At 35.9% G+C, this 24,758-nt stretch overlaps 1 protein-coding gene across 2 annotated transcripts in view; it reads right to left on the reverse strand.

The window, feature by feature from the left end:
- nos1 (nitric oxide synthase 1 (neuronal)) overlaps window positions 1-24,758 on the reverse strand; it is a 141,801-nt gene that overhangs the window by 52,039 nt on the left and 65,004 nt on the right. For both annotated transcript variants that reach the window (XM_056457385.1, XM_056457386.1), the window contains exons 9-14: window positions 24,265-24,404; window positions 18,413-18,587; window positions 15,950-16,051; window positions 11,569-11,763; window positions 9,329-9,414; window positions 3,784-3,928 (exon numbers count right to left, since the gene is read on the reverse strand). In XM_056457385.1, the coding sequence (XP_056313360.1) occupies window positions 3,784-3,928; window positions 9,329-9,414; window positions 11,569-11,763; window positions 15,950-16,051; window positions 18,413-18,587; window positions 24,265-24,404 (843 nt within the window). The remainder of the gene's footprint in view (window positions 1-3,783; window positions 3,929-9,328; window positions 9,415-11,568; window positions 11,764-15,949; window positions 16,052-18,412; window positions 18,588-24,264; window positions 24,405-24,758) is intronic.

Consider the following 24,758-nt stretch of genomic DNA (forward strand, 5'->3'; position numbering starts at 1 on the left):
GATATGAAACAAGAAATTACAGCTATAAAAGTCAAGGAAAAAAATTTTGGTGTTGTAATGTTGGTACAGGGCAGCAGTGGCTTAGCACTGTCGCCTCACAGCAAGAAGGTTGCTGGTTCGAGCCTCGGCTGGGTCAGTTGGCATTTCTGTACGGAGTTTGCATGTTCTCCCCATGTTGGCGTGGGTTTCCTCCAGGTGCTCCGGTTTCCCCCACAGTCCCAAGACATACGCTATAGGTCAATTGAATAAACAAAATTGTCCGTAGTGAGTTAATGAGTGTGTATGGGTGTCTCTCAATACTGGGTTGCAGCTAGAAGTGCATCCGCTGTGTAAAACATATGGTGGCATAGGCTGTGGTTCATTCTGCTGTGGCCAAAGGAAAATGAACGAATGAATAATTTTGGTATTTGTCATTTGGATAAATGGAGCACTGAAAATAATGTTGCACAATCATAACTCAGAAATTTTGCATTTTATGTATTAGGGCTGCAAAATATATAATTTCAGCATTGATATTGTAATGTGCAAATCTGCAATAGTTACATCACAGGATCTACAATGTTAAAATGAGATTATAATTAACCAGGAAACCCATTTCAGAACATGTGTTTTGTGAAGTCATTCTGAAGTTAAACGATAATCTAATATTCATTCATTCATATTCTTTTCGCCTTAGTCTCTTTATTAATCCGGGGTTGCCACAGCGGAATGAACTAGCAACTTATCCAGCACATGTTTTACGCAGCGGATGCCCTTCCAGCTGCAACCCATTTCTGGGAAACATCCATACACACTCAAACTATGGACAATTTAGCCTACCCAATTCACCTGTACCACGTCTTTGAACTGTGGGGGAAACCGGAGCACACGGAAGAGACCCACGCGAACGCGGGGAGAACATGCAAACTCCACACAGAAACGCCAACTGACCCAGCCACCGCATTGCCCCTTATAATATAACAGTGTGAAAGTTTTATTATTATTAAGTAATAGTCTGGATGTGTTTTTAAGGCCAGTAACTAAGATTTAAAGGCAATTCAAACCATTTGGGCACAAGAAATTATAATGTTAGCCGCTTCAACAAAATTAATTGTGTTTAATTATTTTTGAAATGAAGACTACAGTATATAGAGTTATTTTACATCTGGTTACTTAAATGATGTACCTTAATATATTGTATTATGCAGATGCACTTCTCAAAAAAATCATCCCAATCGTTGTAAAACTATGAATTCTTTCCATATATATATATATATATATATATATATATATATATATATATATATATATATATATATATATATATATATATATATATATATGGCGATAAAGTCAAATTGTGAAAATATATTCATATCGCAATATCTTCTATATTTTATACTGTTGGTTTATTGGTTTTTATTGTATAATTGTACACATATATTGTATATATCTATGTTTTACAGTGACCTTGAGCTTTTTAAAAGGGGTTTTAAATAAAATGATTAATATTATTATTATTATTATTATTATTATTATAATACAATTGATTTTGCAATGTGCGAACCCGCAATAGTCACATCACAGAATCTGTAAGTTGGGATCATAGTTGAGCAGACATTACAGTTCAGAACATTGTGGAGCCATTTCAAACTTTAACCTTTGAGTGAAAGTTTATTATTTGTATTTGTTTAAGGCCTGTGACTGTGTAAGCATTTCAAGCTAATTTAAGCCATTTGGACACAATAAATTAAGCGTTTATAGCTTGAATATTAATTGCATATAATTATAAAAACAATGAAATCTAGAGTGTTATATTAAATTATTCAATTTCGGTACCTGATTACTGCTAGACTCCCCAGAAACCCATAAAGCAAAGTTTATTTCAGTTGTATATTTGCCCTGTTGTATTTAACTATGCTTGCATTTCGTTTATCATGCAGATTAACTCAATACTCAATACAAAATACTCTTAATCAATCTAAGATTATGAATTACACTCACCGGCCACTTTATTAGGTACATCTGTCCAACTGCACGTTAACGGAAATTTCTAATCAGCCAATCACATGACAGCAACTCCATGCATTTAGGCATGTAGACATGTAGAATGTAGATGCAGTTCAAACAGAGCATTAGAATGGAGAAGAAAGGTGATTTAAGACAACCATTTCTAGGGTTTACAGAGAATGGTCCGAAAAAGATAAAATATCCAGCGAGTGGCAGTTCTGTAGGCACACATGCCTTGTTGATGTCTGAGGACAGAGGAGAATGGCCAGACTGGTTTGAGCTGTTACAAAGGCAACAGTCACTCAAATAACCACTCGTTACAACCAAGGTATGCAGAAGAGCATCTCTGAATGGCTACAAATCACACAGGCTCACTAAAATTGGACAATAGAAGATTGGAAAAATGTTGCCTGGTCTCGACAATGAGTTCACTGTACTCAAACAGTCACCAGATCTCAATCCAATAGATGACATTTGGGATGTGGTGGAACAGGAGATGTGCATCCGACAAACTTGCAGCAACTGCGTGATGCTATCATGTTAATATGGACCAAAATCTCTGAGGAATATTTCCAGTACCTTGTTGAATCTATGCCACAATGGATTAAGGCAGTTCTGAAGGCAAAAGTCCAACCCGGTACTAGTAAGGTCTATCTAATAAAGTGGCCGGTGAGTTTATTTACAAATAGAGCTATTAAAGTAATCTGTTGAAATTGTATTCACATCGGAAGGAAGAAAGGAAGGAAGGAAGGATGGATGGATGGATGGATGGATGGATGGATGGATGGATGGATGGTAAAAGCAAATTTTGCAATATCAGTGTTTTCCATTATTGTACAACCCTAGTGATAAAAACCCAAACAATAAACCATAACTTGTGGATCGGTGAACCTTTTTGCTTGGGTCAGAAATCTGGCCCCATTGCACCAGAGAGCATGTAATCTAGTTACTAGTGCTATTTGTGTGAATGTACGTAACACTTCCTCCTCAAGAAATGACCATGTTGATGTGGTTTTTCCATCTCATTTGGTGGCCAGGAGCAAAAGTTTGGTCAGATAGCTCAGCTTTCGAGGAGATTTCAGGCAGTTTTATTTGAGTGTGAAAAATCACACTCGATGTGCATCAAGAATGGGAGGCACATAACCTCTAGATCCTGACGTACCGCCAAAAGGGGTGTAGCAGTAATGAACAGTTTGTACGGCGCACAACGAGCAGCTAATGCGGCATGATACAATTAACAGAAAAGACGCATCAGTGCGTATGGCAGGGCAAACGCCTTCAGGACATGCGGAAAGTAACAGAAGCTGCATCTGCATGTAAATCGAGTAATAACAAGCGCACGTGAACGAGATTGATTATTCTGCCAGATTATAAAAATAACTTTTAACTGCTCTCCCAAGGCTAAATACTTGATCGTGTCAATACGCTTGTTTCATACGTCATGTAGCTTCGAGTGTAATTTGATCGTATCTTAACCTTCAGCTCAATGCGCGAGTGCATCAATTCTTGTCATTTTATGGCACTGAAAGAACAGATATTGTGGGAAAAGGCACATTTGTGAAAGCTTTAGCATTGCGCGCTTTGATGTGGAAATGGCTTATCTTGTGCAAACTGGAAGATAGATTTTGCTTGAGAAAAATTAGGGTATCTTAAACCAATATGCTTTGCTTACATCAATGCCTACGTGTAAATCCACTGGTGGCTTTCATGTAGGATGAATAGAAGTTGGGAATGGCTTCAAGAATTGAGCGCAGATGTCAATCTGTTATGTTTCAATAGGCCTGTCGTTCTTACCTTGGCATCAAACGCATGCTTGAAAATCTCACAGAGCGTTTTTGCATAGTCTTGCGACTTCCCAGTTTCTGTGGCGAATAAGATGGTGGCTTTAACTCTCTTGGCCATGGCTTGTCCCATGAGTTTGGCGGAGAACTTTACAGCCCTGCAGGTCATACATAGTAACAGACATATTTGTTGAGTCATTTAATACAAAGTGTTTCAATACAACTTTTGAAATAACAGGCAAAACAAAAACAATGATAAACTTCAACAACAAGAAACTACATATTAAGACAACAGTCATTATTTAGCTCAAGTTGGATTGGTGTTGATTCAGTTCTGTTCAATAACCGAGTTCATCAGCTACAGTAAGTAACAAGTTCAATACATTTCTAAAAAAACAGTGTCATTATTGAGCTTAAAGTCCACATGAACTGAAAGCTGCAACCATTATTTTGTTTTTCATATTGTGACGCAGTTCCTAGAGAAACTAATTATTCAATGAGAAACAGTGGACGTGGCTGCTTCTGCGAGCAAAGTAGGCATTTCATTCAGAAAGATCGGGAAAAGGGTTTCGTGAGAGTTACTACAACCTAACAGATGCCTCCACTTTACTATTTCGGTTTGTTGTCATAGTGCTGTCAAAAATGACAGTATTATAGTCACACCCAATACCTCAGACAGACGTAATCGGAGAATTTAAGCGAAAACAAACAAGTGCATTTTCAGATTTCAATGAAAGATTACAAGGGCAAGCAATTTCTTTTCTTAATGACATGCACAGATGAATTGTTCACCTCAAAATTAGCAATGTGAGCTAACACAATCAATGTTATTTTTGATTTCACGTGTACTTTAAAGCAAAGTTGGCTTAGTTTAGTTCAATAACAGTATTGATGTTGCAAACTTCAAATTTGACAATCACATTCTATCATATTTACTTTGCAAACAGCTGTCGATTTCAGGATTGCGATTATTAAATCGTCTGTATTTTATTTGTGTAGCTAATCAGTAAACTATCGCTCTGTGTAGTAAAAGCTGCTCCATCTGAAAACACGTGCTTTGAGATTTACAGCTGATTACAGAACCAGCTTTACTGAAAAAAAAAAGCCTTTTATTATTCGTGCAGATCTAGCATGACTACATTTTAATAGGGGTGTAATGATTCACCTGACTCACAATTCGATACGATTCACGATACTAATCTCATGATTCACGATTAAGTCACGATTTTTTTTAAACAAAATTATTTGAGACAAATTTTAGGCGAAAAGCCCTTTCTTTTTTTCTCAAATGCTGCACTTTTTTTTTTTTTTTACAAAATAAAATATTTTCTGCAATAACTAAATTGGAATTTTAAACCAAAAATGAATAATACAAACTAAATAAGACTCTTTCATATAAACAAACTAAAACTTTGACTGTGCAGCTACATTACAAAAAAATGTACAATACAAACTTAATACAAACAAACTACAACTGTAACTGTGCTGGGATTTTAGAATATTTCTGGGATATCAGAATATTTATGTTTTCTGGCATACAGCAAGTTGAGATCTGTGCACATTTACAATGTCCCCTGCTGATGAGAAAACTCTTTCACTGTGGACTGAGATGGTGGGTGTGGAGAGGAAAGCCTTTCCTAAACCAGAGAGCAGTGTGTAGAGATGTGGTCCTCTGCTCCCGGGGTTTGGCCACTGACATTAAATACTGATTATAATATGCGATATAACAAGCAAATTATTAAAACATGCATAAACTAAATTGAAAAGAGAGGGTAAAAAGCAACAATCTAATACCTGGTTCTGTAAAAGCACAGCTTTCTCTTTCAGTCTGAAAAACCTCTTCACACTTTTGCTATGTAAACACCGATGCACCGTATGATCTCCGTAACACTCATCGGAGCAAGCGGAGCTGCCAATCCTTCAGTCAGCATGGTTTGGCCTATTAATGGCTTTTTGCATATAGACATCTGTGACAGTTGTTTTTTCACTGTGCTGCATCATATTCACCGTTCTGTTAGTGTAAGTAAATGTCTTTTTGCAGTATTTGCACACACTGTGTGTTTGTTGGGGGCACCTCACCGCTGTCATTTCACTCTGCCGCCCTACCCCTTGCTCGCTGCTGGTGTGCAGCTAAAGCGAGTTTGCGCCTGTAAACACAGCGCCCTCTCTATTCATAAAATGTATCGTGAGTCATTCAACATTTGTACCGGTTTGAATCATCACATATTTTAATCGATTTTCAACCAACTCACAGTGAATCGTTATATCCCTACATTTTAACCTGGACTATTGATCAAAATGTCAGCAACAATAACCTGTAGCACTAAAAAAATATATATATTCCTACAAATAATCTCTCAAACTCTGCTCACACTGTGCAATTTCAACCATGATTTGGTCATCTGAGACAAATTTGGAAAATCCTAAAAGATTTCTGAAATCCAAGGCTAAAATCTGTGATCTTTGATTGTAGGTTTGGCATGTTCACCAACAGCCGTTTAATGGCCATTGCGATCAGATTGTCGCTGAAGTTCTGGCGGAATCAGAAGATTTCAGACACTTTCCAGCAGTATGATTTCAGCTGCCACGAGCGTCAAACCAAGTAGCAAGAGGTACGCAGAATCTGATCACAGAATCAATTTCAAACCACCACGGGGAAAATGTTTTTTTTTTTCAGGTTCACTACTGCGGTACACTGCAAGCAAAATTACAGTTAGTTTATGTTTACTGTGAGGTATAATTGCAGAATGTGGTATAATAAAGGTTTCAAGAAGTTATGTTTTCTTTTGTGTTTGGTGCGTCTTTATTGTCGTTTAATCTGACATTACGACAGATGTTCCTATGTTTAGAATGCAGCACTGTGAGGATTAATGGGGGTTGGAATACATATTGTGACTGGTTGGCGTAAAATAGCCCAAGCCTTAAAATAATTGTTTTAAATGGTTAAATATTTTGTGGGACATTCTACTAGAAACGTACATTATCTGTCCCTGAAATAAAAACATAAATACAGTGAATAAAAGGTATTTCATGCCACAAATGTCTAAAATGGACAAATGGTAGATTTATGGGAGCTGTTCTGTAAAGGAATATGTCATTCATTTGGTTCTCAGATTTTTGTTCTTAATTAAAAACACTTTACAAATATACAAACCCTGTCACTGTCCTTGTCCTCAGCTCAATTGAACATACAGCTTTAATAGTTTTGTTATGCTAAAAACTGTAATTTAGAAAAAAAAACTTGAGAATTAGCAGTGTAAGTTGTTCTCATTCACATCAATTGATTGAAAACATGAAATTATAAATTAAATTCTACAAATAAATACTACAAATATATAATACAAATACATAGACAATTGTCTCCATGTTTTGGTCAGTCCAGTCATATTTGCGTTAAATTTATCTCAATATGCGTGCAATACACCTTTAAGACTATGCATCCTGTCATACACTCGACACAATGAGGCGCAAGACGTGCTTGCCCTGACGTGTTGCTATTTTTAGACCAACGCAACCTTAATTTTCCCATTTTGTGCTACGTTGTTTAAATAGCCAAATAATTTGCGCCACTTTGTGGACTCATGGGTGTTCGAGTCTAGAAAAAAGGTGTGTTAAGGCGCATTACTATTTTGAGGAACTAAAATAGACTTTGCAGAAGACTGACTGAAAGCAGGTTAGTTGTGCGCCTCACTTGCACATTGCTTAATACAAACAGGATGTACAGCAATACGCAAATATCTTTACAAATGAATAAAATATTACAAAAATTCTTCATCTCGGGGGGCTTTTTTTTTTAAAGTTTATTCATGACAATTTGCTTTTGTATAATGTTGTTATTATTAGTAGTATTGTTTAAATCCATATTTATATTTGTTTGAATAAAAACAAGCTTAGATTTGTCCTCCTGTCAGGTTTTGGACCATATGGGGCATAGCATGTGTGTTTGGATATAACATAGTTTTTTTGACCATACTTTGTTATTATTGTTAATTTATTAGTTTGCTGGAAATTAGAACTGAACTTAGAAAGAGTTTTTAAACAAATATTTGCGCTTAACAAACAAAATTAATTATGTAGGCTAATGGATATCTGTGCATACAACAGTTTTCTTATCCACGAAAGAGAGAAAGAGAAAGTGAAAGAGGCCAATTGGAGGAGGCTCATTCTTTATCCTTGCGTTGCAGATGCTCTATTAAATAGTTCTCGCTAGTGAAGCGTTCAGTTTTTTCACTTACAAAGTCCGCCATGTAAATAGCAAATGCACCTTGGAGCGACGCAACTGACTCTTAAAGGGAATGAGAGATAAGACTCTGATTGGTTTAATGCACATTATACTTAAAATACACCCATAACTCATTACCAGAATAAGCACAACCCTGTTAGACCATGCGCTGTGGCGCAAAGCCTATTTTTCCGTCCTTAAAATAGCAAAAGTGGATTCGGATATGCCCTTAATGCTATTGCACCCTTTTAACGCCTATTAACGCTTTAGACTTTGCGCCTAGATCGTTAAAATAGACCCCTATGACTCAAAGGAAGTGACATCCTTTGATGGAGAAGCTGACCCCTATAATACACCCCTCAGAAATCTCTCATTTAAATTAATATTTTCTATAAGATGCTTTACAAAATTATATTTGTGCATAGTCAGTATTGAAGCTAAATCTAGAGCTAATCTAACAAAATAACTTATGATAAAAGTCCATGATTAGTACACCCAAATTTATGTTTAACATAATATTAAATATTTTTTATTTTATTTTTTTTTATTTTGTTGAAATTTTGTAGTTTGTAATTTTTCTTCCTATATTTTGCACGAATTTAAATGTATTCTCTTCATATTTCTTAATATGTTGGCTGACCAAAATATTATTTTAATAAATATATCTGTTTAATAAATCAGTTTTGTCCAAATGCACCAAAATATATATGTCCTATATTCAATGGGACATGTATAAAAATGATCATTTACAAAATAAGGTGTACTAACTTATGTTGAGCACTGTATTTCCTTCCCTTTTCTAATACACATCTATCCTGTCATTCCTGCTTTTTTATGCAAACATTTTGAAAGACAGAAAGAAAAAATTATAATGACAAGAAATCTCATAGTGTGACCTGAGAGAGTTTAGTCTGACAAACTACAATCGTTAATCGTTATTCTTAAACATCGCACAGTGTGAGCCAGGCTTTACGTCAGCTCTCAGCATGAGTTTGACACACTGACAGACACTTTCCCCTCATTTCCGAGTCCACACAATCACATAAACGCAGCTATACAGTATATCCTGCAGGCAATTATCATAATAGCTCAGAGGCTGAAGGAATCCTGATTACACCTGAGAGTTAAACTCACACCATTCTCATCAGAGTAAATATGACAAAGTACTCTCAAACAGCTATTTGCTCAACTGCTGGCTAAAATGGGATATGGGTTATAAATACAATAATGGGCTGGAAAGGATCTGAGCGCTGCAGACAGCTGGCCTTCAGAAAAACTGTACAGGTTAAACATCACTGAACAGTTTTTGTTAAAACAACCCGCTTCACCCACTCACTTGGCAAGTTTCTTGAATCCAATCGCTCTTTTCTTTGTTGGCGTCCCATTCACTCCTTTCCATACATGAGTATTCCACGGGTCAGGCTGGAGAGAGAAAAAAGTCGAGCTCATTTCTATTGTTAAATATACAGGCTAATTGATATCAAATGATTGTAAGAGGGTGCTGTGTTAAATTAGAAAACATCGGAGATCTGAAACAAGTTGGGTTTGAATTAAGTTAAGTTTATTTATAAACCAATTTTGAGAGGATCACATGCTTATGATTGTTCACAGCTGGTCCCGCATTAGCTTACGATTGATTCACCAATCAGATGATACTTAACTCACTATAAATAACCAGAGTTTTCTTATCTCAGTATCTTCGTCTTGAAGAATCCCACCCACCCCTACTCCCCCTCCTTTCCAGATGGGTGACACAGCGCCTCACAGCAAGCATGTCTCTGGTTAAAGTCTCTATTAAACCAGTCAACATTTCTGTGTGGAGTTTGTTCTCCCAGTGTTCCCGTGGGTTCTCCCTGGGTTCCCTGGTTTCCTCATACAGTCCGAAAAACATGCAACCTACTGTAAGTAAACTGAACATACCAAATTGGCATCATAGTCAAGCTCTTTGCATGCGTACATTTCTCCTTAGCCATTCCTATATCTGTCATTAGCCAGAAATAAGTCAGGGGAGTTCGTCGAGATCTACTTGAGCTCAAACACCCCTCTCGCCCTGCTAACGAGAGGAAGCCCAGGGCTCGAGGATCTTAAAGCTCAGGGATCTCTCTCTGGACAGCATGCCAAACAAGCTTTATTATCAATCATCAGCTAAGTGTGAACTCTTGAAATGCCTGTAGTATGTATAAAACTATCAAATGTATTTTCTTACTGTGCTTTTTTGCTTGTTTGCTTTAGCAGTACAAATATCTAAACATTCAAAACTCAAGATATATTAACTTAAGAAGCTAAATTAACTAGAATAATAATTTATCGACAAATTTACCAGAATTAATTGGCTTTATTCTTAAACTTAGAATAATAGGTTCTTTCTTAAGCACAAACATATTTCATTTGGTTGATTTTATTTTTCATAATATTAGCCCCCTGAATTATTAGCCCCCCTGTTTATTTTTTACCCAATTTCTGTTTAATGGAGAGATTTTTTCAAATCAAATTCAATTCAAAATGGCTTTTAAAAAATTAAAAAACTGCTTTTATTCTAGCCAAAATAAAACAAATCAGACTTTCTCCAGAAGAAAAAAAATGTTTGTGCAAAATTTGTTTTTGTGCAAATTTTGTCTTAAATATTTTAATTGGTAAACACAAATCCGAAGGAAACTGCTTAAATTTTTTTTTACATTAAATTATTATATTTATTACACTTTTAGTAAATGTTTGGTTGTGTGTTTGAGTCAGTAGTTTATATATACAGTGGGGAAAATGATTACGATTTTTTCCTGAGAATAATATTTCTAAAGGAGCTGTTGACATGGAATTGAACCAGATTTTGGTAAAAACCCGAAACAATACAACACAAAAATCTAACAAAACAACAAAAAATCTGAAAAAAATTGAAAAGGAGAGAGTACTTAACTACTGTAACGTATTTAATACTTTATATAAAAGGCTTTTTTGGTGATGGTAGCTTAAAGTTGTATGAATTGCTCGAGTGTGAGTTTTTCAGACTTCAACAGAGCGTAAAAATCTTGATGGTTCTGTGGGTCTCGTCTATCAAATCTGATCTATATTTTGTATTTTCTATTGGATTCAAGTCAGGTAATTGGCTGGGCCATTCTACTGCTTGATTTTCTTTCACTGAAAGCATTTGAGAGTTTCCTCGGCTGTGTTTTGGATCATCATCTTGCTGAAATGTCCACCCTGGTTTCATCTTCATCATCCTGCTAATGTAGATGTTGGACTAAAGCAGCTAATATTAATGTACACTGACGAAGTGCAGAGGGTTGTTGAAGAACTACTGAGAGTTCTTAATTAATATTATAATGATTTCCCCCGCTGTTTATTCACATATTCATATAGCTTTTCCACTTTACCTAATTAAATCCATGTGTTTTAAGAATGGGTTAAAAATTCTAATACTTGTTCTGGTTGACACAAAGTTTAAGCTATTTGCCAGTTAAGATGAAAGCCTTAAATGACTTGGAAACTTGTATGATAAATAAGACACAACAAATGCTAGTAAAATTTCCCTCATAATTAAAACAAGTTACTACTTTATTCTGAACTAGACAAAATCCTTACCTGGTACTCAAAAGATGGTGTGAGGCGATAGTTGAGCATTTCCTGATGGAAAACAGGTGTGATGCTGCCAGACATGGGTGGCACTATCCAAACCCAGTCACCCGGACAGCCTCCTCTCACTCGGTACTCATTCTCCATGTGCTTCATGAAGGACTCAGTGGCAGAGTGATGGTCTACTATGGTAACCTTTGACATCTGCAAAAGGAAAATGAGTAATATAGGAACTACTTACATCCTGGCTGGAAAAACAAACAGCGCTGTAATCCAAAACTACTGTTACATTTCTGATGAAGCAAGTTGTCAATCTTCTGTTAAGGTTTTGACATTTTTGTCTTGTTTTCCAGTGCAAGTATCAAATTCTTTCCAGCTAAATGAAATAAGAAATTCAATGTTGTTCACTTTGACTTGAAATCAAAGTCAAAGTGAAATCAAGATTTTATTTCTGACTTTATGCTTAAAACAATGCAAGGATCTTTTAGAAATCAAAGTCAAAGTGAAATCAAGATTTTTTTTCTGACTTAATGACAAAAATGTGCTTCATTTTATTGTAGATATTTCATTTCACATACTTCCTCTAATCAAGGGGTGTCCAAACTCGGTCTTGGAAGGCCGGTGTCCTGCTGAGTTTAGCTTCAACTTGCCTCAACACACCTGCCTGAAGTTTCTAGTATATCTTGTAAGAGCTTGATTAGCTGTTCTGGTGTGTTTGATTAGAGTTGGAGCTAAACTCTCCAAAACGCTGGCTGAGTTTGGATACGCCTGCTCTAATCAATACAAATATACACATCAGGTAATTCACTGTAAAAAAAAAAAACTCAAAATACAGTTATTTACTGTAATCAGATATTTTATAGTCAAATGCGGATAAAATATTAAAAAATTAAAGACTTGCTGCCAATATTTTATTGTTAAATGTACACTTGCAGTAAATCTACCTTGATTTCAGAATATTTAGATGTATGCACTGGAGAAACAATGCAAGACAAAGTCAGAAGATTTTAAGATTTTGCAATTGGTTCAAGCAAAAACTATTTTGACAGGCTACGCTAAAAACTGATTTTTTAAATCAAGTAATTAAACCTCAAGTATTGATTCGGATAAGTATATTTAATTATGCTTTCTCTAACAGAAAAATTAAGTATTAAAGGTGACCTATTATTCCCCTTTTCACAGGAGGTAAAATTAGTCTCGGTGTGTGTGAAGTTTCAGCTCAAAATACCAATCAATTTCTTTTTTTTTCATAACTCTTTAAAACTACCCCTTTTAGGCTTTTATCCAAATTGTGCTGTTTTTGAGAGTATCGCTTTAAATTCAAATGAGGGCCAGAGGGCGGAGCTACAAATGCCTGTGCCTCAGTGAGATCATCACTATTGGGTGGGGCTTTCCCCTTCTGATGATATTCACTGCTTGTGAGTTTGCTGGACAGTCTTTCACTCACAGGGAAGTACATCAGAACCCAGCTAGGAAAAAATTAAAACTGTACACTCTCTCTCACTCTCTGTGGCCCCTTTGACCTGCTGGCGTGTTCATGAGGTAACATTTTATCTCCTCTCTCGGCTGTTACAAAAACAATGTTACTTATGGATCCAAACACGAGCGTGTCTGCAGAGGAAGTTTTCTTCACCACATTGCCGTCTAAAATGGATCAGCTGTGATCGCCACGACCGTTTAACATCAGTGTCCATGTCACGGCACCGTTAGAGCCAATCGCAGCCTTTTCTGTTGAGCACGTGACCAATCACAGCCGTTTAAGAACTCGCTCAATAATGCTCAAAAAGCAAGCAGGATAATATTTACATTTGTTTATTTGCTATAAATGCTCATGTTGCTCTGTGCATGTACTTTTGTTTGATACATTCAAAAAGAGTGTTTTCTTTAAGCAGGTAAAAATAAAGGTACAGTTTATATATCTGACTGCTTGTATTAAAGGACAAAATTGTATTACAAATAATACATAAATATAATTATATTCATAAATTATACATTTTAATACAAGAATTATTGTGTTGCTAAATAAAATATTAAATTGTGTATGGAAAGCACGGTGCACGGTGATGCACCCAGATCTCGAATTGCCACATAACTGTGTTAAAACTCCCTATAAAAGTGATTTTTTTGCATAATAGGTCTCCTTTAAATGCAATAAAACATCAATTAAAGGTGCAAAAATGTGAATAGCTTTTTTTTATCTGCCACAAATCTAGCATATTTGTCCGACGCACTAACAACAACAATGATCATAAATTGGCGCATCCATGGATACTGTTATTTTCAGATGCACGTTGGCAAGTCTAATACAGCCTGCAATTAAACCCCCAGATTGGCTTGTACTGCATCACGTCTAGATTTCCAAGTCGATTTAATCGTTATCTGTCATTGTTTTGACTCCATCCGCAATTATGAAAGATAAGAAACGGAGCGCAGCTACTTACTAACATCTAATTAGTTTATCAGTGTTGAAAGCGTCGCATAAAAGCCTTTTAGTTTGAAATAAGGTCTTGTGGGTAAACAAACTGCAGGGGGTGTGCAATAAATATCAATAAACATGCTTTCTTCGGTAACATAAGCTTTCAGTTAAACGTTCTAGGTGCTTAGCTGTAATAAATAGAACAGAAAGGATTCTGGCTTTGATTTGTGAAAGCCGCTTTATGTTTTGTCTGCATGCACGAGTCTTTATGAATGCTGCATAAAATTTGCTTTCAGACTCTTGGAGAAGCGGTGTAAGGAGATATAGTGGGAAAAAAATTAAATACTGGCATAAATAAACAAACGTGACTGAAAATAAGACAGAGTGTAAGATTACATGTGGGTGAAGCTTAAAAAGACTGTCAAAAACATGTCAGGGTCGTGTTTGACAACAAAATCTAAAGAAAAAGACATTATTATTTCATATAAAGAGAGCGGATTCTATTTTTAGGGGCATTTATTGACATTGTGACTTTATTTACAATTTAGCGTATCCATCACATTAGGGACAGGTTTGGTAGTATGGGTAGTTTTAGTGATGGGTTAAGGTGTAACAGTATTTTTAAATGTAATTGTAAAAATTTTAAATGTAGCTATAGAAATGAATTACAGCTGTAATTACATGCAGGTATAAAATCAATCTTAAGTACAGTGTAAAAACATGTATTTACACAATAAGTACATTGTAACAACTGATTAAGTTCAGTGCAAGTACATAATAGTTAAGGCCACTTAATATAAATTGGGACTGATAAAAATATTATAGGAAATACTGTGAAAAATTCCTTACTCTGTTAAACATAATTTGGGAAATAATTGAAAAAGAGAAAATAAAAAACTCACAGGCTAATAATTTTGGCTTCAATTGTATGTCTGACTAAAAATACAATTATTCTGACCCAAGTTACTCTATATAATATGTTTGTTGACATTAAAATCATTTAATGTTGCTTGGCTATTCATCACTCATCTGAAAATAATTGTTTCAACCGCAATACCTGCTCATTAGAACTATCATCAAGTTATATTCAGAGCATGCTCGTGATGCTATTGTGTTCTGCTCATTTCTCCTATAATTACTTTTATTTGTTGTCTGTGTAATGTTCCATGTTTTGTGTTTTTATTTCCCTCACCCTCCTCTCTCCACTCTTTGGTTTCTTATTGGTTCAGTTAACTGTCCATCATTGGTATCACAGTGCCAGTTCCACCAATCCCTGGATAAGCCGCGAGGATTTAAAGATCTGACAGATCAGTGTGTGGTGTGTGCTCTTCCTTGGCGTACCTTTGTACTCCACGCTTTTGTGTTTTGGGCATGCTTATTTGGTGATTTATTATCTCAGTTTTACTGTGGTGGTTCGAGCTTTGATGGTTGTTGTGTGATTCTAAACTGCGCCTTATGATATTCTTGTAAGGTTTGTTTTAGTTTAGCTTGTTTTTGTTATATTAGCTTGAGTGTTCTGCCACCTGTGTAATTTTGAGTTTTGTAGTTTAATTAGTTTAGATTGGGTGTCATGTGCACTGAAGATATCGGTTTCATTTTTATTATGATTATCGCCTAGTTTAGACGTTAGACTTGAGGATTGTTTTGTTTTGTTAATTTCTTTGATTTGGCTTACACTCATTGTTTTCATTTAAAGAGTATATTGTAAATGTTTATTTCTTTTTTTCCATTATTATTGTTACATCTTTTGCTTAAACCATTGAGTAAAAAGCTTAAATTCAGAATCGATTCCTGCCTCATCCTTGATAAGTTGCACACATTACATTTGTCTCACCTAAATGTTACAGCATCCCTTTTAAACATCATAAACTCGTAAAAGTCAGTTTTTTAAACAATAATAACAATTCAAAAACTAATGAGGCAGTCACACTGTCCAAATGTGGTTTAGGATTAATACATGTGCTTTTATCCTACCTGGTAGCTATAAAGCACTGCGATGTTGATCTCCACCAGAGCTTGGTCCTTCCACAGGGACGAAGTCTTCCTCGTATCCAGACCCATCATTGTAGCTACTTCCTGAAATCACGGAATTAATCATACTGTAGAGAGAGACTTTTCATACTGTATTCTCTGTGGATCTGAACTGAGGTTAATAGAACTGCCAATCTAAAGTTCTAGAAGTTCTGAAGTGACCAGCAAGACCTTCTAAAAATATATCGCCACTTAAAAATTTGGTTTAAATGGGTTTCTCATGTTAAAGATTTTAAAGGAGATTCTTAAATGTTTTTAAATTTGTTTTGCAGACAAATAAAGCAAGCTACCGTATAAAGTGCTATATAAACAACTGTGACAAAACTGCAGTGCATAAATAAAGAGATTCTGCAAACGTCCACATCACAATGATCAAATGCTTTCTTAAAGAGACAGTCCACCCAAATATGACAATTCTGCCTCAATAGCAGTACTTGCTCTTTACTTGCTCAAAATGTGTTTGAGTGTTCTGTTGAACACAAAAGAAGATACGCTACGTAACAAAAGTCTTGTTGTTGAATCCAGTTTTAAGAGCAACAGATAATAACTCGACTTCTAGTTGATCATTTGAAAAAAAAGTGGCAGAAGGTAGATTTTTCCAAGGAATCATTTGCTGAACCGCATCCCAATTATCACGAATACTGCAGAAGACCTGATGGAACCCGCATGGACACAAGATTCTCACAGAAATCAATCAAGTTTGGTGAAGGAAAAATCATGGTTTGGGGTTGCTTTCAGTATGGGTGCATGCGAAAGATCTACAGAGTGGATGGCAACATCAACAACCGGAGGTATCAAGACATTTGAGCTGCCCATTACATTACAAACCACAGGAGAGGGTAAATTCTTCAGCAGGACAGCGCTCCTTCTCATACTTCAGGCTCCACATCAAAGTTCCTGAAAGCAAAGAAAGTCAAGGTGCTCCAGGATTGGCCAGCCCAATTACCAGAGATGAACATTATTGAGCATATCTGGGATAAGATGTAGGATGAGGAGGCATTGAAGATGAATCCAGATAATCTTGATGAACTCTGGGAGTCCTTCAATAACGCTTTCTTTGCCATTCCAGATGACTTTATTAATAAGTTATTTGAATCATTGCAGAGATGTATGGATGCAGTCCTCCAAGCTCATGGGAGTCATACACAATATTCATTCTGTTTCCACTGCACCATGACTTTATATTCTATACTGTACATTATTTTTGTTAAGTGACAAGTTTTGTCTAAGCAAAGTCAGACCTTACTGTCTTAAATAATTAATAGTCAAGGCATGATCATATTTTATTTTGGTAAAATAAGTGTAATCTAGAGGCTTTGCCTGTCATATAAGCCACCTCTGATACCAAATGATCAACTAGAAGTCAAGTTATTATTTGTTGTTCCTAATACTTGGATAGGCAACAAGACTTTCGTCAGGTAGTGTATTTTAAAAAATGCTGACTTCCAAAGTATTTTTTTACTAATGTGGAAGTCGATGCGACCCCAAAACCAGCATTCTTCAAAATATCATCTGTTGTGTTCAACAGAAGAAAGAAACACATCAAGATTTTAAACCACATGAGGGAGAATAAATGATGAGGTCAATATCACTTTATTAATTTTGTTGTTTTTCTTGTTTTTTTATTGGGGAAAAATACAGGGCATATTTAAATCTAAATGCCACTTTCAGCATCGTGGGCATTGCGAGTATGTTTTCTAACACTAAACTTCTTTTAATCACTAAAAACAACAACAAAGTGTTAGAGTATAATGTGAATTAATGCGAGCATATCATGAGGGCTTTAGGATTTTACTCTCTGAGTGCCTTTCAGAAGTCATTTCCAAAGAATTTATTTCATAGATTTATTTTAATATTAAACGATTGTAAAAACATGATTGAAAACAGCATGCTTGTGAATTAAAATATGCAGGAATTAAATAGAGCAATTAAAAAAAGACAAACAATGCGTAATATACCGTATAATCAGCTTAATGCATTTTAACGAATCATCAAACACAAACTTGTCATTCTTAATTTGCTGTTCTGTTACAATGTCTAATGCATATGCATGGAGATAATGAAATGTAATGCAGTGCAGGCTCAAACTGTCTGACTTTTTGAAAGGCTCTCAGTGGAAAAGTGATGATTTGTAGTTTATCTGTTGTAGTTTATCATTAGCATTACACTGATTTGAAATAAACAACTTCAACAGTGACAATTATGCTGAACCAAGCAGTTTTAATTTACTAGAACTGCAACAGCATTCTACTGTACATTACTCTCATTTGCATTAATTGCTACAATGTTCGACAATGTGAAATATGTTAAAATATTACTTACTCTTTTATTCTTCATCTATGCTAAGCTGCTTTGACACAATCTACATTGTAAAAAGCGCTACAGAAATAAAGATTAATTTGGTACCTCGAGTATATTGTATCGAGAGCTGTCGCAGAAGTCTCTCACACCAATTTCTGTTCCCATGTACCAGCCGCTGAAGGGACATGCGGTGAACTCCAGTCCTCCGATCTCTAAAAGCATGTTTGAGACAGCAGGAAGGCCGTACCACTTTAGATTCAGCTCCTTAAACCATTCAAACCTAGACAAACACAGGCAGGGTTAGTTCATCCAAAAACAAAATTTAGCCCATAAGACCCTCAAGCCATCCTACTGTACATCAGTCGGCCATGATGGAGAGCAGAACATATACAATGCCACTGAACCGAACAAATCTTGCATATTTTGCCAATTACTGCTGCTGAAAATGATCAACTATTGTCATATTTTAGCCTGTATAATTGGTCGGACCAAAAACTACATTTAGAGTACTAAAAAACTGCCAAAAATCAAGCAGAGTAGAGGCTATTAAAGTCAGTTAGTCAAAATATCTCACCTTTTCTTAATCACCAAGTACTTTTTATATGATTTAGCAACTTCTGCACATTCACTGGCCACTTTATTAGGTACACCTTACTAGTACCGGGTTGGACCCCCTTTTGCATAGATTCAACAAGGTACTGGAAATATTCCTCAGAGATTTTGCTCCATATTGACATGACAGCATCACGCAGTTGCTGCAGATTTGTCGGCTGCACATCCATGATGCGAATGTCCCGTTCCACCACATCCCAAAGGTGCTCTTTTGGATTGAGATATGGTGACTGTGGAGGCCATTTGAGTACAGTGACATGGCGCGTTATCCTGCTGGAAGTAGCCATCAGAAGATGAGTACACTGTGGTCAATTAGCGATGGACATGGTCAGCAACAATACTCAGGTAGGCTGTGGTGTTGACACAATGCTTAATTGGTACCAATAGGCCCAAAGTGTGCCAAGAAAATATCCCCCACACCATTACACCACCACCGCCAGCCTAAATTGCTGATACAAGGCAGGATGGATCCATGCTTTCATTTTGTTGATGCCAAATTCTTACTCTACCATCCAAATGTCACAGCAGAAATCGAGACCCATCAGACCAGGCAACGTTTCTCCAATCTTCTATTGTCCAATTTTGGTGAGCCTGTGCAAATTGTATCCTCAGTTACCTGTTCTTAGCTGACAGGAGTGGCACCCGGTGTGGTCTATTGCTGCTGTAGCCCATCCACCTCAAGGTTAGAGACGCTCTTCTGAATTCCTCGGTTGTAACAAGTGATTATTTGAGTTACTACTGCCTTTCTATCAGCTGAAACCAGTCTGGCCATTCACCTCTGATCTCTGGACAACACGGCATTTGTGCCCACAGAACTGCCGCTCAATGTATATTTTCTCTTTTTCAGACCATTCTCTGTAAACCCTAAAGATGGTTGTGAGTGAAAATCTCAGTAGATCAGCAGTTTCTAAAATGCTCAGACCAGCCCGTCTGGTACCAACAACCATGTCACGTTCAAAGTCACTTAAATCACCTTTCTTCCCCATTCTGATGCTTGGTTTGAACTGCAGCAGATCGTCTCGACCATGTCTACTTGCCTAAATGCACTGAGTTGCTGCCATGTGATTGGCTGATTAGAAATTTGCGTTGACGAGCAGCTGGACGATGTACCTAATAAAGTGGCTAGTGAGTATATATGGTGTCTTGGCTTTGCAATTAAAAAAAGCTATTATTAAAAAGAGGGCTTAAAATCAAGCAGAGCTTCTCCACAATATTGTCTGTACCTATAAATTGCATGAGCCCTTTATATTTCAATGGATTCTGACTGGCTGCCAGTGTTTATTAGTTGGAAAAAATATTCTGAATATCGCTTCTCTACAACTTTATTGTTATAGTTGTAGTATGAACTCTGTTGTTGTTTTATATTGAGAAAGATTTTTAGAACAATGTCTTTATAGTTATCTTTATACTTATAGTGTGAACAGCCTTTAAATCGTGAGCTAATTTTCAATTTCGAATGAACTAACCCTTTAAAACCAGTGTAGAGAGGCATGCTACACGCTCAAACATGATTTGAGGTTTATTTGCATAACATTATGCAGTCAGTAGAATATCTTGGCATATCCAGATGTACACCATTAGGCTTGAAGAGTTTTCTGTTTACACTTTTTATCATAATTTCTCTGCAAGTAAATGCGCACATAGTAAGCATCGCCAACACTGTCATTATCTCTAAACTGGCACCTGCAGGCATCTCGAGAGCTGCGCTAAGAGGCCAATTTCACCTGTCTTTTATGAATACTGAAAACACATGTACTCCGGTGGAATTGGCTGATCTATGCATAAGTATTCGCATAATTATCGCACAAAATATTGTGGTGACTGCATCCATTATAGCCACAGAATTATACCAGCATTTGTTAACAAAAGAAACAATATGTACATGTATTTCGTCCATTCAGATATGTTTGTTTGGACGGTCAAATCTTTCAGCGCTGACAAACTGCCTATGATGGACATCATATCAGTGCTGGAAAAATTTGAGTGCTGAAAACTATTTTTTTTCTGTAGCGCTTTTAATGGTTTTATTTCTACCAGTGCCTTCAAGGAATGTTTGATTTATCTGCAATTTGACTTCGTACTGTCAAAATTGTTTACATATTTCCAACACGTTTGAAATCACAGTAATGTTTTAGCCCACCTTCAGCAACCAATTCAAGGTTTATTTTAGAAATCCTCGCCGAGTGGTGCGCAATATGCATTACTTTTCTTGATTTTCCTGTATAGAAGCTGCATCATGGTCATTCTCGTTTGAGCTAGAAAGTCTGGCTGTTTATTTTTTCAAGTGGGTGATGTGTGTGCAAATAAGAGTGGTTATGTGAGGGTTTTATCGTGTTATGTAAAAATGTCACTTGGTTCTAAAATTAAATAAAGTTTTGATAAGTAACATCATTACTCTCGCCAACCTGATTTCAGCACGTAGGACATGTTCCTGGATTAACATCTATGCTGATCCTGAAACAACATTCCAATCAGCCAATCAGAATTAAGGGATACAGTTTAGACTTACGGTTAGGTTTGTGGACTTTTACATGATTGTTATCCAACTATTTTTACCTCTGATTTTGGGAATAATTTACCGTTATGGTTGGGTTTCGGGGTAGGGAATGGGTATGGATTATATTTCTGAACAAAAATTATGTTCCAGGATCAACATATATGGATTAGGATCACATCCTACTTTGCAAAATCATGATGTGCTTATTACTCTACTCTAACCAATAATAATTGATCATGATAGGAAAGGTTATATTTGACTATATTCTGACTGGTTTGTACACACTGTAAAAAAATATTGAAAAACAAAATAATAAAGTGAAATATGTATATGAATGTAATGATATTACTTTTCTAAGTAACAAGTAACGCATTACGTAAAAAAGTAATAATATTTGAGTTACTTTTAAAAAAAATCTAATGCAAGTTACTTTTTAGTTTAATTAATTTGCTTTAAAAATATGCTGAATTAAAAAATGAATCCCGCACTGAATGAAGGAATGCACTATCCACAGGAACAGACAGAAACAAAGATGGCAGAGTCTTAAATTTCTGCAATGAAAGTTTTCTCATTATTTTGAACGCATAGAAGTAAAGGAAAAGGGGGGTTGTCTCAATAGAAAATATATTTTATGTAACTAGTAAGACAAAAAGTAAAAAAAAAAATAGCAAACACATTTCTTTAAACTTTCAACAATCTGTGTAATCAGAATGCATAGCTCTGGGTCAGGACGTTGTCAGAAGATAACATTATCCTAAATGTTTTTTTTGTGTGTGTGCGTGCGTGTGTGTGTGTGTGCGTGCGTGTGTGTGCGCGTGTGTGTGTTTTAAAAGTAAATGAAGGTTATACAGTGTGTTGTTGAGTGTGGAGTTCCTCCTTTAAAAAAGTTCCGAAAGAGATCAAGCCTCAGCCAGGTATAAAAAAAGTAATGGAAAAGTAACTGAAAAGTAACTTAACGCATTGCTTATCATAAAAACTAAGTAACGAAACTAATATCTTTGGAGTTACTCAACATTGTAATGCATTACTTTCAGGAGTAACTTTCCCCATATATATAGTTGAAGTCAGAATTATTAGCCCCCCCATTGAATTTTTTTTCATTTTTAAATATTTCCCAAAATGATGTTTAACACAGCACGGAAATTTTCACAGTATGTCTGATAATATTTTTTTCTTCTGGAGAAAGTCTTATTTGGTTTATATTGGCTAGAATAAAAGCAGTTTTTAATTTTTTATAAACCATTTTAAGGTCAATATTATTAGCCCCTTTAAGCTATTTTTTTCTATAGTCTACAGAACAAACCATTGTTATGCAATAACTTGCTTAATTACCCTAACATGCCTACTTAACCTAATTAACCTAGTTAAGCCTTTAAATGTTACTTTAAGCTGTATAAAAGTGTCTTAAAAAATATATAGTCAAATATTAGAAATGTGTTGAAAAGATCTTCTCCGTTAAACAGTGGGGGAACACCATTTCAAATATTCCACTTCAAAATGTCACATAATACAGTGAGTTACTTGCCTTTTTTCTAACTGGGTTTTAAATATACACTTGAAGTCTTTATTATTATCTTAAATTATTAGCCCTCCTGTAATTTTTTTTTTTAAACATTTCCCAAGTGAAGTTTTATAAATTAATTTAGAGAGGAGCATGTGATATGATTGATTGCAGCTAGTCTCTCACCTGTAATCAGCAATAATCCAATCAGACTGATCCAAGCCAATAAATAGACAGATTTTGCCTACTGCCTTATCTTTATTTTAGAAGAATCCCCCCTTCCACCCACTCTCCTCCTTTTACCAGGGGGAGCTTTCGAGACCTACCTGATCTCGGACCCCATTATATGCTTACTGACCAGGCGGGAGCCCTGGCCTCGATTATCTCTGAGCTCAGGGTTCTCTCCCGGGGCAGAACGCCAAACCTGCTAATAGCGTCAAGCAATATCTAAGTGTGAACTTTTGAAATGATGTTTAACAGAGCATGGAATTTTTTACAGTATTTCCTATAATAGTTTTTCTTCTGGAGAAAGTCTTATTTGTTTTATTTTGGCTAGAATAAAAGCAGTTTAAAATTTTTTTTAACCATTTTAAGGTCAATATTATTAGCCCCCTTAAGCAATATTTTTTAGATAGTCTACAGAACAAACCATCGTTATACAATGACTTGCCTAATTACCCTAATTTGCCTAATTAACCTAGTTAAGCCTTTAAATGTCACTTTAAGCTGCATAGAAGTGTCTTGAAAAATATCTAGTCAAATAATATTTACTGTCATCATGGCAAAAATAAAATAAATCAATTAGAAATGAGTTGTTAAAACTATTATGTTTAGAAATGTGTTCAAATATCTTTCTTTTTATTTAAAAGAAATAGGGTAAAAATATACAGGGGGCTATTAATTCAGACTTTTTAAATACAAATGCATGATTGTTGAGTACAATTCATTCAATTATAAACTTACATAACAGAGAGTACCTCAGGACGCAAGTATATAATCATCTCTGAGACATATCAGTGTCAAACTGACAGCATTCAACAAGCAAACCCAGGCAAGATCTGGAAAAAGGGCAAGTTTAATGCCAAACTAGCCCACGTTCCTGATTTTAGTTGCATAAGAGGCTCAGCTTGAGTTCTCTGTTGCTATGCATCATGAAGCTCTGCACATTACAGCCTCTCTGATATGTGGTTTCCCTTCGCCATATTATACTCACTATCATCATATTCTTGGGTGGATGAACATTTTAGGTGCCAAGTATGTTAAGACTTGATTCAATCGTGTTTATACTCATTTATCAAACAGACTGACCGCCAAATAAAATAATATAGTATGTTTGGTCGTTCTTACTTTGGATGTATGATGGGAACCTCAAGTACAAGATCATCAGGGATCTCAAAAAGCTCTGGATCATTCCCATTGGCTTGGAGAAGAAGGGGCAAAACATCAAACCGGCCTTTTGGAGCTTTCCATCCTTGCTGCATACAGATCTAAAAGGCAAAAACAAGCAATGCAGATCAATAAAGTTTAGAAGATATAAAGCTGATATAAACATGTAAGGCTTGTAGTTTGTCACTTTCGCCTAAATAGATCAATGGTTTTATTCACTTTACCTCATACTTCAGTTTCTCATCAAATCATGTGACCAATCAAAAGCTCTTTAGTATCTGACATGCACCGCCCTCTTCAAGTCGCTTCTCATTTGATGCGCTTGAGTTCAACCACTCTCACTGGGAGAGCTGTGATAAGGCAAAATGCTATTGGTTGTTTTTTTTTTAAAAAAGGAGAGGAGCTACACTATGTCCCACCGTCTCTTCATATTTTGGTTGAGATTATGTCGAACA

Source organism: Danio aesculapii, chromosome 5 (genome assembly GCF_903798145.1).
Source record: "Danio aesculapii chromosome 5, fDanAes4.1, whole genome shotgun sequence".
Lineage (NCBI taxonomy): Eukaryota > Metazoa > Chordata > Actinopteri > Cypriniformes > Danionidae > Danio > Danio aesculapii.